The 18,711-nt window shown below is 45.4% G+C and overlaps 1 protein-coding gene across 1 annotated transcript in view; it reads right to left on the bottom strand.

The window, feature by feature from the left end:
- Positions 1–15,664: 15,664 nt before the first annotated feature.
- LOC142245442 (uncharacterized) overlaps positions 15,665–18,711 on the bottom strand; it is a 31,443-nt gene continuing 28,396 nt past the window's right edge. The window contains exon 4 of the mRNA XM_075318146.1: positions 15,665–18,269. Within this exon, the coding sequence (XP_075174261.1) occupies positions 17,081–18,269 (1,189 nt within the window). The 3' untranslated portion in view covers positions 15,665–17,080. The remainder of the gene's footprint in view (positions 18,270–18,711) is intronic.

The raw sequence follows: 18,711 nt of genomic DNA, 5'->3' as shown, positions 1-18,711 counted from the left end.
CTGCCGCTTAGCGCATAGCGGCGGAATCCGCCACCATAGACAATCATTAGACACCTTGGCGGATTCCAACGGAATCCGTCAAGGTGCGTTATTTTAACGACCCAAAAAGCGCTACATGTAGCATTCCCTCCGCTCGACACTGCATCAAAATAACGATGCAGCGTTGTCCAGCGGATGCAACGCAGACACTTGCGTTACAGTGCATCGTCAATACAAGTCTATGGAAAATAGCGCAGTGCGTTAACGGACTGCGCTATTCTCCATAGCGGCGGATTGCGCTGAACGCAAGTGTGAAAGCGGCCGAATTGTTAATCCGGACAGTGTGCTAAATTGGTCACTGACGTATATTACTTATTTTAGGGAATTTGGCCAATCATTTAGAACATTAGCTAATCATAGGCATACAGTGCAACCTTTTCTGTCAAATTGCTATACAAAAAGCCTTTCACGCCTCTTGATGCTCTAAGGCGGGCTTTGCACGTTGCGACATCGCAAGCCGATGCTGCGATGTCGCACGCGATAGTCCCCGTCCCCGTCGCAGGTACGATATCGTATGATAGCTGGCGTAGCGAAAATTATCGCTATGCCAGCTTCACATGCACTCACCTGCCCTGCGACCGTCGCTCTGGCCGGCAACCCGCCTCTTTCCTAAGGGGGCGGGTCGTGCGGCGTCATAGCGACTTCACAAGGCAGGCTGCCAATAGCGGCGGAGGGGCGGAGATGAGCAGGATGTAAACATCCCGCCCACCTCCTTCCCCGCCCACCTCCTTCCTTCCGCATATCCTACGGAAGCCGCGGTGACGCCGGTAGGAGATGTTCCTCGCTCCTGCGACCTCACACACAGCGATGTGTGCTGCCGCAGGAGCGAGGAACAACATCGGACCGTCGCGTCAGCGTAATTATGGATTACGCCGACGCTGCACCGATGATACGATTACGACGATTTTGCGCTCGTTAATCGTATCATCTAGGCTTTACACACTACAATGTCGCATGCGATGCCGGATGTGCGTCACTTTCAATTTGACCCCACCGACATCGCACCTGCGATGTCGTAGTGTGCAAAGCCCGCCTAAGGGCAGCATCTAGAGGTTGAGTGGCAATGGCAAACAGCAGTGGGGGCAGCGGGCATCTCTGCCTGGTCCCTCTAGCCAGTGAAAACCCCTCTGATAACAGACCATTGACCTTAACACTTGCCCTGGGCGCCAGATACAATACTTTCACCCAGCAGATGAACTTCTCACCAAAGCCCATATTAGCTAGCACTATCCATAAGTATTTCCATTCAATACTATCAAATGCTTTAGCGGCATCTAACAAGACCACCACTTTAAACTGGTCCCCTGTAGGCAGCTGGAGATTTAAATAAAGCCGTCGGATATTAATGGAAGTGGATTTATTTGGCAGGAAGCCTGCTTGGTCCGGTTTTATAGAGATTACCCGCACTCATTGATTGTAATGGAAAAAAAATCAAATTTATTGAAGCGACTGTGATGTCATTCGACGTTTCAAACCCACCTGGGTCTTAGTCAAGAGTCGCTTAAAGATAGGTGCCTGACATGGTGTATCATCATATCACCAGCCACAGCGCTGCTGCGCCCGTTACACCCAGGACCTTTATCCTCAAGGCATTCTTTACCAACTTTTTAATTCACTCAACTTCCATATCCCAGGCACCCATCTTTAAGCGACTCTTGACTAAAGGCCGCTTTACACGCTGCGACATTGCTAGCCGATGCTAGCGATGTCGAGCGTGATTGCACCCGCCCCCATCGTACGGCCGATATGTGGCGATCGCTGCCGTAGCGAACATTATCACTACGGCAGCGTCACATGCACATACCTGCTCTGCAACGTCGCTGTGACCTGCCTCCTTTCTAAGGGGGTAGTTCGTTCAGCGTCACAGCGACGTCACTAAGCGGCCGCCCAATCAAAGCGGAGGGGCGGAGATGAGCGGGACGAACATCCCGCCCACCTCCTTCCTTCCTCATTGCTGGCGGGACGCAGGTAAGGAGAGGTTCCTCGCTCCTGCGGTGTCACACGGAGCGATGTGTGCTGCCACAGAAACGAGGAACAACATCGTTACTGCAGCAGCAACGATATTTGGGAAGAGGGGAGCATGTCACCGATTAGCGATTTTGAATGTTTTTGCAACAATTCAAAATCGCTAATAGGTGTCACACGCAACGACATCACTAAAGCGGCCGGATGTGCGTCACAAATTCCGTGACCCCCAACGATATCGCTTTAGCGATCTCGTAGCGTGTAAAGACACTTTAAGACCCAGGTGGAGTCGAAACATTGAATGACTTCACAGTCGCACATTTTACATTACAATCAATGAGTGCAGTGAAATTATCCTTTATCTTGAATTGGACTTGCTTTTTCACTTGCACCACTATTCTTCTGTCTGAGTGCAGACCAATCTTTCTGAACTATACTAAGAGATTAACCGAGCGAGTTGGTTGGCCAAGGCCTTTGCAAGAATTTTGGTGTCAAAAGGTAGCAAGTATATCAGGCAATAGGATTCTGGCAGACTGGGGTGTTTATCCTGTTTAGGAAATTACCACAATAAGAGCTTCAATCATGTTCGGTGGGAGCCTCCCAATCTCCAGTGCTTCATTAAATACCTCCAGCAACTGGGGCAGTAAAATAGAACTATAGGACTTAAAGATCTCAGTTGGCAGGCCATCCGTACCCGGAGACTTATTATTAGGCATTGATGACAGAGCTTGTTATAATTCCTCCAGGCTAAACAGAGCATCTAGCACCCGTGTGTTGTCGTATGAGAGGGCCGGTATATTTCCTTGCGTCAAAAATGTTTGAATGTCCTCCACTAAGGGGGACACTTTAAAGCAATAGAGCTCCCCAAAAAAATCCCCAAGCACTATTAACACCTCCCTGTCTGACTACTCGGCATGCCTTATCTTCTCTTCATTTCCGAGACAAAAGATCTTCCCTGTTGAGCCTTTGAAACACATGCAAGCAGATGACCCACCTTCTCCCCCTTTTCAAAGTAGCTTTGCTTTTTAAAGAATAGTCTATCACTTGCTTTTGTCAGCATATATTGAGCTAGCTGTTGCTGCTTGTGCTCCAACATGGCCTTGGTGCTGTCCGAAGGGTGAGCGACATAGGCAGACAGCCTCTTGAGCCTCCGTTTTCAATGTGTTTTCAAACGCTTTGGATGAGTTTTTACTGCCATTTACCTTTTTAATAAGAACGCCTCTAAGAAATGCCTTACTTGTATCCCATACAATAGCCACCGAAGATGACCCCTTATTGTGAAGAAAGAATTCCTCAAGTAATCTGGGGGTCTTACTACCCTTAGAGAATATAGTTCGCCAGAATGGATAAAATCTACAGGGGATAGGGGCACCTCCTTTCCTAGCCTCCAGCTGTATCACTAGTCGAAGTGGGACGTGATCTGAAATGTTCCGTGGCAAATACTCTACCAGGCTTACTGTTCTCGCCATCTGCACGTTTCCAAGAGCCAGGTCAATCCTTGATAACGAGCCAAAAGAGGTAGAGAAACAGGAATAGATTTTTACGCCCCGGTTATGGATTCTCTATAAGTCCATCAGTTCAACTTCAGATAGGAGTCTCTTGAACGGAGTCAGTCTCTCTCCATCTCCCCCTCTTCTGTCTCAGCCTATCCATTTCCTCATTGATCATATTGTTAAAATCCCTAAGTATCAAGAGTGCATACAAATCAGAGTGAAGAGGGGGTTAATGCCGCGCATCAGCCAAAATGAAGATGTAGCACGTTGATGTTATAAACGTATTCTTTTATTCCATCGGTCTACGCGTTTCGAGGATACACCTCTTCTTCAGGACCAGTGCATCAACATAGTCATATGTTGATGCACTGGTCCTGAAGAAGAGGTGTATCCTCGAAACGCGTAGACCGATGGAATAAAAGAATACGTTTATAACATCAACGTGCTACATCTTCATTTTGGCTGATGCGCGGCATTAACCCCCTCTTCACTCTGATTTGTATGCACATCCTTGTGGGGCTGCAGCAGACGCCTTCATCCTATGCTCTATCAGTGGTTGTGATTATCTCACAACCTTTTCAGGTGAGTGTATTTTTCCTGATCTACCTCACTGATCTGTTGGTATTACACTATCAGCGCTCCTTATTTTTCAGTTTATAAGTATCAAGAGTGGCAGTAAAGGTGTCTGCGCTGCAAATTGAAGAGCTTCATGGAGAACCTTTCCCGAGTATGGAGGAGGAATGTAGACTGCCACTATGATACATGCAGCCCCTGATAACTGTGCTAAAAGACAGATATACCTCCCTTCTTCATCGATTTTGATTGACTGACAAACAAAAGGTATGTTTCGGTGTATTACCAAACTGCCCTCCCCAGCATAATTTGAATAAGTAGCGTGGAAAATATGACCAATCCATGCCGCTTTCAACAGATGTGTCCTGTCCTTAAGGCCCCGTTACACGCAACGACATCGCTAACGAGATGTCGTCGGGGTCACGGAATTCGTGACGCACATTCAACCTCGTTAGCGACGTCGTTGCGTGTGACACGTACAAGCGACCGCTAACGATGCAAAATACTTATCAAGTCGTTGGTTGTTGACATATCATCCATTTCCCAAATGTCGTTCCTTGTTCTGGACGCAGGTTGTTCGTCGTTCCTGAGGCAGCACACATTGTTACGTGTGACACCCCAGGAACGACGACCAACACTGTTCCTGCGTCCTCCGGCAACGAGGTTGGCGTGTCTTTCATGCGGCTGCTCTCCGCCCCTCCGCTTCTATTGGACGCCTGCCGTGTGACGTTGCTGTGACGCCGCACGAACTGCCCCCTTAGAAAAGAGGCTGTTCGCCAGCCACAGCGACGTCGCTAGGAAGGTAAGTCCGTGTGACGGGTACTAGCGATATTGTGCGCCATGGGCAGCGATTTGCCCGTGACGCACAAACGACGGGGGCGGGTGCATTCACGAGCGACATCTCTAGCGATGTCTCTGCGTGTAAAGCGCCCTTTAGTCAAGTGGGTCTCTTGCAGACATATTATCGCTGATGGGAAGGATTTCGCAAAGTCCAGCACCGCTCCACATTTCACCCCGTCATTAATTCCTCTAACATTCCAAGTCAGCATCGTCACCTGTTCTGCCATTGTGTTGCATCGGGCAAAATAAGTATAGGTCGAATTCTCCTACAAACCCCATTAAATTTTCTGAACCACAGATCTAGCCGTATTTTCTTCAATTGAAAACTGTACCCTCCCCCTCCCAACAACTTAACAAGCAGTTAGTTGACCATAGGGTCTATCAAACACACTCCTCACCATTTGGAGTACAGACGTAAAACTACCCTCAATACCCTACTACTCCTACCCCGTGGGAGACATATGGTAACCAAATATCCTCTCGCCATTGTACATAAACCATTGTTCTCACAGTATTATGAGTAGTAATGGGTGAACCCAAACTTTCCTGAGAAGCTCTTGTTACAGTTCGTGTCAAGTTTGGGTCCAGGGACAGTAAAAAAAAAAAAAGCACATTATTAAAAATCATTATGATTATACTTACAGGTCCCGCGATGCGTCTCGCAGACTGTCTTCCGGCTGCTTCCGCTTCCGATCATTGCTGTGCCCCCTGGTAACCCCCACTGACTAAAGGACCTTCCATGATGTCATAGCCATGTGACCACTCTGCTGTGACTGTTGTACAGAAATTGGGTTACAGACTGGTCACATGGCTATGACATCACGGAGGTCCTGTAAGCAGGTAGGCGAAAGAGTCGGGAAAGCAAGACAGGCAGCCCTGGGAGACACAATTTAACATATTAATGCAGGATAACCAGCCTTTCATAGAGAACTACTGCACGGGATCAAATGTCCCAGCTGAGAGAGATTGCCTCCCCCCACAAAGTATTTGTCCAGTTCGACAGAAGAATATGGGGGCAATTTTTCCCATAAACAGGGAAATAACTTAGGCAGAATAAAATGAAGAAAAACCAAGGAGGTTTGGTCATGCGCACTTACACCTGGTTCATAGTGCGCATGACCGAACCTCCAGAGTCATGCGCACTGAGCTGAAATTCAGCGATGGTAGCAGAGAGATAAGTAAGATCATCCTCTGATGCTGCGCATTCATTAGCATGTTAGCACGCCCACAGGGGTATACTAACATGCTAATGGGGCTGACTTGCAAGGGGAACTAACGCCCAGGGGACTAGTCCCCTCGCTCATTAGCATACGGTAAAAGATCTTTAAAAATACTTTTTCTAAAGATCTCTTTATCTATGCTACTAGATACAGGGACGGTTAGGCAGGGATTACTAATATGCACCCAGATCTGCTCATGGTTCTGAGTGCATATTGGACCTGAAAGGTTAACTTTATGTATAATCTTTCTTTATTAAGAAAAAAAACATAATACAGAAAATAAGAAGAAAAAGAGTTAGATCTTACAGACCAATTTTACAATAACAGTCTTATTCCGAAAGAATTGAACTATTCAATTCAGTTATGAATACAATTTTCTCCAAGAAGAGAACAAAATAGTAATACGGTAAACCTGTAAGGCCCTGCTTTATGTAATTTTAACTTTGCTGCTCTCTCCGTCCCCCCCTCATCCATTAATCTATCCACATTAACCCTCTCTCTCCATGAGAGGCAAGATTTTGAACCAATGAGGAAAAGAGGAGTCTGCGACATCAGTCTGGCATGTAGATCCCATATATTGAGCAAAGGAGTGACCCTCTAACCGTAATGCAAGGCATCTTAGAGTATAAATAATAGATAGCCAAGAGAAGAAAGGAGATGAGTAGCGAAAAGCAGCGAAAGTGGGTGAGGGAAGGAGAGGGAAGGCAAGGTCTGAGGGAGAGGAAGTCCGTCGTGCTCCCAGGTGTGGCGGGTTAAGTTAATAACTGTGAGCGGGATCGCTAACAGCTCAAGGGCCGAACAGTTCTCGAAAGGCTTCAGTATTTTTGAAAAGGATCCAGGGCTGCCAAATTTTTAAGAATCTCTCACTGACAGGTTAACTTTAATTGATTTTATATTTTGATACATCGGGCATTTCTGAACGCGGTGATACCAAATGTGTGTATATTTTTTATTTTATTAACTCTTTAAATTTTCAATGGGACAACTGGAGGTGATTTGAACTTTTGGGTTTTTTTAATTTTTTTTTTTATTTTTTAAAGCCTTTTTTCATTTTTTTTTTTTATTTTACTAGTTCCCCTAGTGGGCTATAAAGATCCGCAGTTTGATCGCTTGTTCATTTCTGTAGATCACAGCTACACAGCTCTGATCTGCTAAAATGCTGCTCTTCTCTAAACAGCGAGTGCTCTGCCTGCTGTAAGTGGAAGTGAGTCATGATAGCTACAGGAGTCCTCACATGACCCTGTGCTACCATGGCAACCATCGGCTCCACGTGATCACATTACATGACTTCAAAATTCGGCGGATGAGTGCGTGATTAATGCGATGGGCAGTTACATTGCGCTGTCACATTTTGACAGCGCTATGTAAGAGGTCTACCCATGTCTGCGAGGCACACGTCAGCTGTTCAAATCAGCTGACTAGTGGAGGATATAAGCCATGACGTACCCAGTACGTCATGTTGTGACGAGGTTAACAAATCCAACTTGATGTGGTCCTATAAGTGACAATCTCCTAATGTTTTAGATAAATAGTTTAATATCTTGATTGATTAAAGATATTGCTCTGTAAGACGACGGATCATTTATAGCTTTTCCATTTTTATATAACACTTTAATATACAGTGGAACCTTGGATTTCGAGCATAATTGGTTCCGGGAGTGTGCTCTTAAACCAAGTTAGTAATTAATTCAGTTATTCCCAATTAACAATCTTTATTTAGATATAAAAAAAATCACACCACCAGTGTACAATATAAATATAGTGACCAATTAGGTCACTTGCATATAGACATAATCCAAGACAAAATGAGAGATAAACATAGATATTTGTCAAAAGTATATACTTACCTGGACCTATATGGACTGCAATTCTCTTAAAGGGAAGGTGTCGCGGTTTTTTATTTTTGTATGAAAAATAGTGATTATGAAATCAAGTATTTCTAATACAAAATGAAAATCGCAGCTTATTTAGTTTTTATGTAATTCTTATTTTACTGGAGGCACTGGGGGCTGCCATGCTGGATTTGCCCTGTGTGTAACGACAGTAACTCCTTCCTTTATGGCAGCCCCTGTGCATAGACTCTGATAGTCGGGCTCCGACCCCATGAAGTACGTTACAGTGGGCGTGTGCTGTGACCTGGACGCGCCCCCTGGGCTGTAAAGAACACAACAGAGGGAGGTGTTCAGCACCATTATTGTGGAGCTCACAGCGTGTGCTGTTTGCTCCACTTTACTCCTGTCACCCGCCGGGATGTGTGAGTACGGGGTGCCGCCTCCCCTCCCCCCCCGCCGTTACTGTCTCCGATGACATCCCATCCCTCCGTTCTCCCCAGCCCCTGCTCTGCCCCAGCTTCTGACGCCGCCCCTCCCCCCCCGCCGTTACCGTCTCCAATGACACCACCCTCCCTCCGTTCTCCCAAGTCCCCGCTCTGCCCGCTGCCGCAGCTCCCCCAGCTCTGCCCGCCGCTGCTGTGTGTGTGTGTGTGTCACAAGATCCCCATCAGGGGTGATTGTGAGTGTGTGTCGGCGCTTGCGATGCTGTGCAGTGAGCTTCCAGGACCTGCGAGAGGATCACATGGGAAGCATGTGATATCTCCGGATATTGTGAGTGTGTGCGCGCAATTGTACAGGTATGTGCGATATCGTGAGTGTGTGTGTGAGTGTATGCGATCGGATGTGTGAGTGTATGCGATCGGACGTGTGAGTGTATGCAATCGGATGTGTGAGTGTATGCGATCGGATGTGTGAAATGTCGGCCGGACGCAGGGGAGGATGGCATGCAGCATAGCTGCCTGGAGCGCCCACCGGAGGTCACAGGGAGGAATGATGTGAAAGGTGTGTGTGTGTGGCACAAGGTCCCCATCAGGGGTGATTGTGTGTGTGTGTGTGGCACAAGGTCCCCATCAGGGGTGATTTTGTGTGTGTGTGTAGCACAAGGTCCCCATCAGGGGTGATTGTGTGTGTGTGTGTGTAGCACAAGGTCTCCATCAGGGGTGATTGTGTGTGTGTGTGTGTGTGTGGCACAAGGTCCCCATCAGGGGTGATTGTGTGTGTAGCACAAGGTCCCCATCAGGGGTGAGTGTGTGTGTGTGTGTGTGTAGCACAAGGTCCCCATCAGGGTTGATTGTGTGTGTGTGGCACAAGGTCCCCATCAGGGGTGATTGTGTGTGTGTGTGTAGCACAAGGTCCCCATCAGGGGTGATTGTGTGTGTGTGTGTGTGTGTGTGTGTGTAGCACAAGGTCCCCATCAGGGGTGATTGTGTGTGTGTGTGTGTGTGTGGCACAAGGTCCCCATCAGGGGTGATTGTGTGTGTGTGTGTGTGTGTGGGTGTGTAGCACAAGGTCCCCATCATGGGTGATTGTGTGTGTGTGTGTGTGTGTCACAAGGTCCCCATCAGGGGTGATTGTGTATGTGTAGCACAAGGTCCCCATCAGGGATGATTGTGTGTGTGTGGCACAAGGTCCCCATCAGGGGTGATTGTGTGCTTGTGTGTGTGTGTGTGTGTGTGTGTGTGTGTGTGTATGTGTAGCACAAGGTCCCCATCAGGGGTGAGTGTGTGTGTGTGTGTGTGTGTAGCACAAGGTCCCCATCAGGGGTGATTGTGTGTGTTTGTCTGTGTGTAGCACAAGGTCCCCATCAGGGGTGAGTGTGTGTGTGTGTGTGTGCCACAAGGTCCCCATCAGGGGTGATTGTGTGTGTGTGTGTGTGTGTGTGTGTGTGTGTGTGTGGGGCACAAGGTCCCCATCAGGGGTGATTGTGTGTGTGTGTGTGTGTGTGTGTGTGTGTGTGTGTGGCACAAGGTCCCCATCAGGGGTGATTGTGTGTGTGTGTGTGTGTGGGGCACAAGGTCCCCATCAGGGGTGATTGTGTGTGTGTGTGTGTGTGGGGGGGGGCACAAGGTCCCCATCAGGGGTGATTGTGTGTGTGTGTGTGTGTGTGGGGCACAAGGTCCCCATCAGGGGTGATTGTGTGTATGTGTGTGTGTGTGTGGCACAAGGTCCCCATCAGGGGTGATTGTGTGTGTGTGTGTGTGTGTGTGGGGCACAAGGTCCCCATCAGGGGTGATTGTGTGTGTGTGTGTGTGTGTGTGTGTGCGCGCACGTGCGCCACTGCATGTGAGTACCTGTGTGTGTACCGGTGATACTGTCTGCAGGGTTGTGTATCTAATCCTCTCCTGTGTGATACTGTCTGTACGGCTGTGTATCTAATCCTGTCGTGTGATACTGTCTGCTGAGCTGTGTATCTAATGCTGTCGTGTGATACTGTCTGCTGAGCCATGTATCTAATCCTATGTTGTCTGATACTGTCTGCAGGGCTGTGTATCTAATCCTCTCCTGTGTGATACTGTCTGCAGAGCCGTGTATCCAATCCTATCGTGTCATACTGTCTGCTGAGCTGTGTATCTAATCCTATCGTGTAATACTGTCTGCAGGGCTGTGTATCTAATCCTATCGTGTGATACTGTCTGCAGGGCTGTGTATCTAATCCTATTGTGTGATACTGTCTGCTCAGCTATGTATCTAATCCTATCCTGTGTGATGTCTGCAAAGCTGTGTATCTAATCCTCTGCTGTGTGATATGGTCTGCACGGCTGTGTATCTAATCCTATCCTGTGTGATACTGTCTGCAGAGCCGTGTATCCAATCCTATTGTGTCATACTGTCTGCTGAGCTGTGTATCTAATCATGTCCGGTGTGATACTGTCTGCTTAGCCGTGTATCTAATACTCCTGTGTGATACTATCTGCTGAGCCGTGTATCTAATCCTATCCTGTGATTCTGTCTGCTGAGCTGTGTATCTAATCCTACCCTGTGTGATACTGTCTGCTGAGCTGTGTATCTAATCCTCTCCTATGTGATACTGTCTGCTGAGCTGTGTATCTAATCCTCTCCTGTGTGATACTGTCTGCACAGCTGTGTATCTAATCCTATCCTGTGATACTGTCTTCTGAGCTGTGTATCTAATCCTATCCTGTGTGATACTGTCTGCAGAGCCGTGTATCCAATCCTATCGTGTCATACTGTCTGCTGAGCTGTGCATCTAATCATGTCCGGTGTGATACTGTCTGCTTAGCCGTGTATTTAATACTCCTGTGTGATACTATCTGCTGAGCCGTGTATCTAATCCTATCCTGTGATACTGTCTGCACAGCTGTGTATCTAATCCTATCCTGTGATACTGTCTGCACAGCTGTGTATCTAATCCTATCCTGTGTGATTCTGTCTGCAGGGCTGTGTATCTAATCCTATCCTGTGTGATACTGTCTGCTGAGCTGTGTATCTAATCCTATCCTGTGTGATACTGTCTACTGAGCTGTGTATCTAATCCTATCCTGTGTGATACTGTCTTCTGAGCTGTGTATCTAATCCTATCCTGTGATACTGTCTGCTGAGCTGTGTATCTAATCCTCTCCTGTGTGATACTGTGTGCTGAGCTGTGTATCTAATCCTATCCTGTGTGATACTGTCTGCAGGGCTGTGTATCTAATCCTATCCTGTGTGATACTGTCTGCTGAGCTGTGTATCTAATCCTATCCTGTGTGATACTGTCTGCTGAGCTGTGTATCTAATCCTGTCCTGTGTGATACTGTCTGCTGAGCTGTGTATCTAATCCTATCCTGTGTGATACTGTCTGCAGAGCTGTGTATCTAATCCTATCCTGTGTGATACTGTCTGCAGGGCTGTGTATCTAATCCTATCCTGTGTGATACTGTCTGCTGAGCTGTGTATCTAATCCTATCCTGTGTGATACTGTCTGCTGAGCTGTGTATCTAATCCTTTCCTGTGTGATACTGTCTGCTGAGCTGTGTATCTAATCCTTTCCTGTGTGATACTGTCTGCAGAGCTGTGTATCTAATCCTATCCTGTGTGATACTGTCTGCAGGGCTGTGTATCTAATCCTATCCTGTGTGATACTGTCTGCTGAGCTGTGTATCTCATCCTATCCTGTGTGATACTGTCTGCTGAGCTGTGTATCTAATCCTCTCCTGTGTGATACTGTCTGCTGAGCTGTGTATCTAATCCTATCCTGTGATACTGTCTGCTGAGCTGTGTATCTAATCCTCTCCTGTGTGATACTGTCTGCTGAGCTGTGTATCTAATCCTATCCTGTGTGATACTGTCTGCAGAGCTGTGTATCTAATCCTCTCCTGTGTGATACTGTCTGCTGAGCTGTGTATCTAATCCTATACTGTGTGATACTGTCTGCAGATCCGTGTATCTAATCCTGTCCTGTGTGATACTGTCTGCTGAGCTGTGTATCTAATCCTATCCTGTGTGATACTGTCTGCAGAGCCGTGTATCTAATCCTATCCTGTGTGATACTCCTGCTGTCCTTGGTGACACTTTAGACATTTCTGGTCACCAGGAAAATGGCTCTGCATTGTGTCCTTACATGTCATTCTGTTATCTGTTGTAAACACTCAGATTAGGAGAGGGAGGCGTCCAATCACACAGGAGAGCAGACTCCGCCCACTTTACTGCAGCTGTAACCTGAGCTTTTTATACAGTTGAAATTCAGTAGGATTTCAGAAGCTGCTCCCCCTAGTGTTTAACAGTGGAAAATATCAAACTTTTTAATTTTTTTTTTTATATTTTGCACAATTAAAAAATAAATAATATTTAAACAAAACATTTAAACATTATTACTTTACATTTTTTCAGTTATTATTATTATTTTTTTTTTTACGATACCTTCCCTTTAATGCCTCTCATACTGTGTGGCGCTGCCTGAACAACCGAATCACGGCCCCTAAGTTAAGTCCTGGGCTCTGATGTGATCCCTTAGGCGGGCTTTGCACGTTGCGACATCGCAAGCCGATGCTGCGATGTCGCACGCGATAGTCCCCGCCCCTGTCGCAGGTACGATATCGTGTGATAGCTGGCGTAGCGAAAAATATCGCTACGCCAGCTTCACACCCACTCACCCGCCCTGCGACCGTCGCTCTGGCTGGCGACCCGCCTCCTTCCTAAGGGGACGGGTCGTGCGGCGTCATAGCAACGTCACACGGCAGGCGGCCAATAGCGGCGGAGGGGCGGAGATGAGCAGGATGTAAACATCCCGCCCACCTCCTTCCTTCCGCATATCCTACGGAAGCCGCAGTGACGCCGGTAGGAGATGTTCCTCGCTCCTGCGGCTTCACACACAGCGATGTGTGCTGCCGCAGGAACGAGGAACAACATCGGACCGTCGCGTCAGCGTAATTATGGATTACGCCGACGCTGCACCGATGATACGATTACGACGATTTTGTGCTCGTTAATCGTATCATCTAGGCTTTACACACTACGATGTCGCATGCGATGCCGGATGTGCGTCACTTTCAATTTGACCCCACCGACATCGCACCTGCGATGTCGTAGTGTGCAAAGCCGCCCTTATATGTGAACCCTCACTTTTGACAAATATCTATGTTTATCTCTCATTTTGTCTTGGATTATGTCTATATGCAAGTGACCTAATTAGTCACTATATTTATATTGTACACTGGTGGTGTGATTTTTTATATCTAAATAAAGATTGTTAATTGGGAATAACTGAATTAATTACTGCCTAAATAATATTCGCGGGACCTGGGTCCAATTCACTAAGATTACTTACCGTATTTTTCGGACTATAAGACGCACCTGACCATAAGAGGCACCCTGGTTTTAGAGGAGGAAAATAGGAAAATAAAATTTTAACCAAAAAATATGGTCATGACACACTGTTATGGGGCGAGGATCTGCTGCTGACACTGTTATGGGGGTAATGTCCCCAAATTCTCTACTAAGGTACCCCATTCTGATAAGGATCCTCCTGCCTTGTATATGATCCTGCTCATATACCCCCCATCCTGCTAATAATATACCCCCCATCCATCCTGCTCATGATATACCCCCATCCATCCTGCTCATGATATGCCCCCATCCATCCTGCTCATGAAATGCCCCCATCCGTCCTGCTCATGATATGCCCCCATCCATCATGCTCATGAAATGCCCCCATCCATCCTGCTCATGAAATGCTCCCATCCATCCTGCTCATGAAATGTCCCCATCCATCCTGCTCATGATATGCCCCCATCCATCCTGCTCATGATATGCCCCCATCCATCCTGCTCGTGATATGCCCCCATCCATCCTGCTCGTGATATGCCCCCATCCATCCTGCTCATGATATGCCCCCATCCATCCTGCTCATGATATGCCCCCATCCATCATGCTCAAGATATGCCCCCATCCATCCTGCTCATGAAATGCCCCCATCCATCCTGCTCATGATATGCCCCCATCCATCCTGCTCATGAAATGCCCCCATCCATCCTGCTCATGAAATGCCCCCATCCATACTGCTCATGATATGCCCCCATCCATCCTGCTCATGAAATGCCCCCATCCATCCTGCTCATGAAATGCCCCCATCCATCCTGCTCAAGATATGCCCCCATCCATCCTGCTCATGAAATGCCCCCATCCATCCTGCTCATGAAATGCCCCCATCCATCCTGCTCATGAAATTCCCCCATCCATACTGCTCATGATATGCTCCCATCCATCCTGCTCATGAAATGCCCCCATCCATCCTGCTCATGATATGCCCCCATCCATCCTGCTCAAGATATGCCCCCATCCATCCTGCTCATGAAATGCCCCCATCCATCCTGCTCATGAAATGCCCCCATCCATCCTGCTCATGAAATGCCCCCATCCATCCTGCTCATGAAATGTCCCCATCCATCCTGCTCATGAAATGCCCCCATCCATCCTGCTCATGAAATGCCCCCATCCTGGTAAATGGCGTGTATCCTGTGGCACAGGAAAAAAAAAAATAAACGTTTATACTTACCCTTCCTCACTCCCTGAAGCACCGATCTCTGTCTCAGCTGCAGCGCCGCTGTGTGGAGCCGTCATCGGTGTCTGCAGCATCGCGTCTTCTTGTCTGTGCCGGCGGTAAGCTGATCGATTCTGGTGGATACTAGCGGCGCGCACAGCGATGACGTCATCGCGGTGCGCGCCGCTAGTGTCCAGATCAGCTGACCGCCGGCACAGACAGGAAGACGCGATGCTGCAGGGGGGCGGCTCCACACACGGTGACGGGTGACTACACTGACTCACTGCACCCAGCGCTGATAATGATGCACGGGGGGCAGTGAATACAGCCGCACATGATCACTCCAGGCTGTAGTTGCCAGGGGTGATCACGGCCGGCTGCTAATTATGCACGCACACCCCCCCCCCCGCCTATCACCCCGCCCACCTGTCAGCGCCGGTTTCGCTGAGAGATGATGGGCGGGAGGATGGGCGTGCATATGTAATGAACGGGCCCACATGGTCACGGCAGGCTGTTACAGCCTGCTCGTGCCGCCGATGACCCGCTGCACCGCGGCACCCTCAGTCCCCGCAGCCTTATAGTCAGACCATAAGACGCACCCCCCACTTTCCCCCAACATTTGGGGGGAAAAAAGTGCGTCTTATGGTCCGAAAAATACGGTAAACCAAGTTACTCTTATATCACAGCGAATTTTCCCATATGGAATAAGTGAAATGCAGACAATTTGTTCCACAGCCCAAAAATATTTACTGTATTTATACAAACTTATTACAGTAATATAAAATAATGTACTATATTCATATAAAATTATTACAAAAAGCTGTACAGTACAATAATATAAAACAAATGAAACTGCACATTAGCTTACAATAGATGTGCGGGACGTACACTACAGAGAAAAAATGATGTATAAATATGACAACTTTTATTCTAGCACAATTCCCCCCCCCAAAAAAAAAAAAAAAAAAACACACCCCAAATCTATTTTGCCTTTTTATTTTATAGTGTGAAGTGAAATACCCTCATCAATGTTGGAGTCATGTCTTCATTTAAGAGTTCATAAAATTCTCTTGTTGGACCGTCAGGACCTGGCACTTTATTATGTATCAATATTCCACTCGTCTGGTCTACATCTTCCTTTCTTATTAGTATATTTAAAAATTCCCTATCTGCATCTTCAATAGAAGGTAAGTTTAACGTATCGAGAAGCTTGCTCCCTTCATTCTCATCGGCCGTCCCTTATTTGTATAATATTGAATAATATTTTTGTAAAATATCATTCATTTTTTCGGAGTTGTTATCAATGTTCCCTTCTGTGTCTTTTAATGACTCAATAAAAGACCAAAGTCTTCTGCCTTTTTCCCATATTCGGTAGAAATGTCCCTTCTTTGTTTTGAAATTTAAAAAATTCTGCTTCTTTTCAAAGGCAAAGGCCCTTTTATTGTTTCTAATCTTTCTAGCCAAATATCAAATTCTGACTTTGCCGTTACCCAAATATTTTCGTTATTGATTGTTGCCTTCTCTAAACAGTTCTTATATGCCAATCTAACCTTCTTACTCGATCATTATAAGCCCACAAGGTGTTTTATGCCGATTGCACATCCCACAATTCTTAATTCCATTATGTTTTACACTATTTCCTAAGAAGCACATAAAGGGTTAAACTTCCTGAAAGCAGTTTTGTATACTTTTCTGGCATGCTATTATTAAAATTACATTCCTTCAGGAGAATTTCCAATATAAAAGGCCCTTCAAAGTCACTTCAAAACCGAATTGGTCCCTAAAAGAATAAGTTTTGCAAATTATCCTAAAATAATAAAAACTCTCTCCTAAACTTTTAACCCTTCTGACAAAGTAAAGTATTATGCTGACATAAGGTAAATGGTGGCTAATAGGTTTACAGGTATAACAAAAGTTGGAAAATATATTTTTTTTTATCAAATTTCCATAAATAAAAAAAAATATATTGATTTAAATTTATTACTAACATAAAGTACAAAGTGTCAGGTGAAAAAAAAAACATTTTCAGTTGACTAAAAATAAAAGTGGCTTCATCGTAGTGTGAGTTCTCTGTTGTTTAACAAGCTGTGATTTCTTAGTAAAACGTTGCCCACATTCTGAACAGGAAAATGGTTTCTCTCATGTGTGAAGCCTCTCATGTCTAACAAGATGAGATTTCGTAGTAAACAATTTTCCACATTCTGAGCATGAAAATAGCTTCTCTCCTGTGTGAATTCTCTGATGTGTAACAAGAGTTGATTTTTCTTTAAAACATTTCCCACATTCAAAACATGAAAATGACTTATTGTCTATGTGAATTAACTGATGTCTAGTAAGACCAGATTTTTCAATAAAACATTTCCCACATTTTGAACATGAAAATGGCTTCTCTCCTGTGTGAATACGCACATGACTATTAAGATTTGATTTACATTTAAAACATTTCCCACATTCTGAGCATGAAAATGGCTTCTCTCCTGTGTGAATACGAACATGACTAATAAGATTTGATTTACATTTAAAACATTTGCCACATTCTGAGCATGAAAATGGCTTTTTATCTGAGTGAACTCGCTCATGTTTAACAAGAATTGCTTTATTTGTAAAACATTTTCCACATTCTGAACATAAAAATGGCTTCTCTCCTGTGTGAATTCTTTGATGTGTAACAAGATTACATTTCTGAGTAAAACCTTGCTCACATTCTGAACATGAAAATGGCTTTTCTCCTGTGTGAGTTCTCTGATGTTTAACAAGATTTGTTTTTTCTGTAAAACATTTCCCACATTCTGAGCATGAAAATGGCCTCTCTCCTGTGTGAACATGCTTATGTTTAACAAGAGTTGCTTTTTCTGTAAAACATTTCCCACATTCTGAACATAAAAATGGCTTCTCTCCTGTGTGACTTCTTTGATGTGTAACAAGTTCAAATTTACTATTAAAATCTTGCTCACATTCTGAACATGAAAATGGCTTCTCTCCTGTGTGAATTCTTTGATGTGTAACAAGATTAAATTTGTTAGTAAAACTTTGCTCACATTCTGAACATGAAAATGGCTTCCCTCCTCTGTGAGTTCTCTGATGTGCAACAAGATTTGATTCATAAATAAAACATTTCCCACATTCTGAACATGAAAATGGCTTTTCTCCTGTGTGAATTTTCTTATGTTTAGCAAGATAAAATTTCTTAGTAAATCTTTTCTCACATTCTGAACATGAAAATGGCTTCACCCCTGTGTGACTTCTCTCATGTGTAATGAGGCTTAATTTATAAGCAAAACATTTGCCACATTCTGAACATGAAAATGGCTTCTCCCCTGTGTGATTTCTCTCATGTGTAACGAGGCTTGATTTATAAGCAAAACATTTGCCACATTCTGAACATGAAAATGGCTTCTTTTCAGTGTGTGATCTCACAGGGACAACAAAATTTGATTTCTGACCAAAACGTTTCCCATATTCTGAGGAAGAAAATGGCTGCTTCCTAGAGGACTCACTTTGATCTTCCACACTTCTTCTGTGACTTCTATTTTGCTTAATCTGTGATGAGTGTATGCCATGATCTTCATATGTATCTTGTGTGAGCTTATAATCTTCTGCTTTAAAGTCTGGAGATATCAGATGTCCTTCAGAGTTGCTGGTACAGTCATCTGTCAAGAATAAAACTTATTTTTGAGCAAAATAAATATAATTTTTAGGTTTATCTAAATATTAAAATTAAAAATGTAAGAAAAGTAAAAGTTTAAAAATTCCACACAAATTGTAAGGTA

This window comes from Anomaloglossus baeobatrachus, chromosome 7 (genome assembly GCF_048569485.1).
Source record: "Anomaloglossus baeobatrachus isolate aAnoBae1 chromosome 7, aAnoBae1.hap1, whole genome shotgun sequence".
Taxonomy (NCBI): Eukaryota; Metazoa; Chordata; class Amphibia; order Anura; family Aromobatidae; genus Anomaloglossus; species Anomaloglossus baeobatrachus.
The sequence above is the reverse complement of the archived record's forward strand: the minus strand, read 5'-3'. Positions and strand labels throughout refer to the sequence as shown.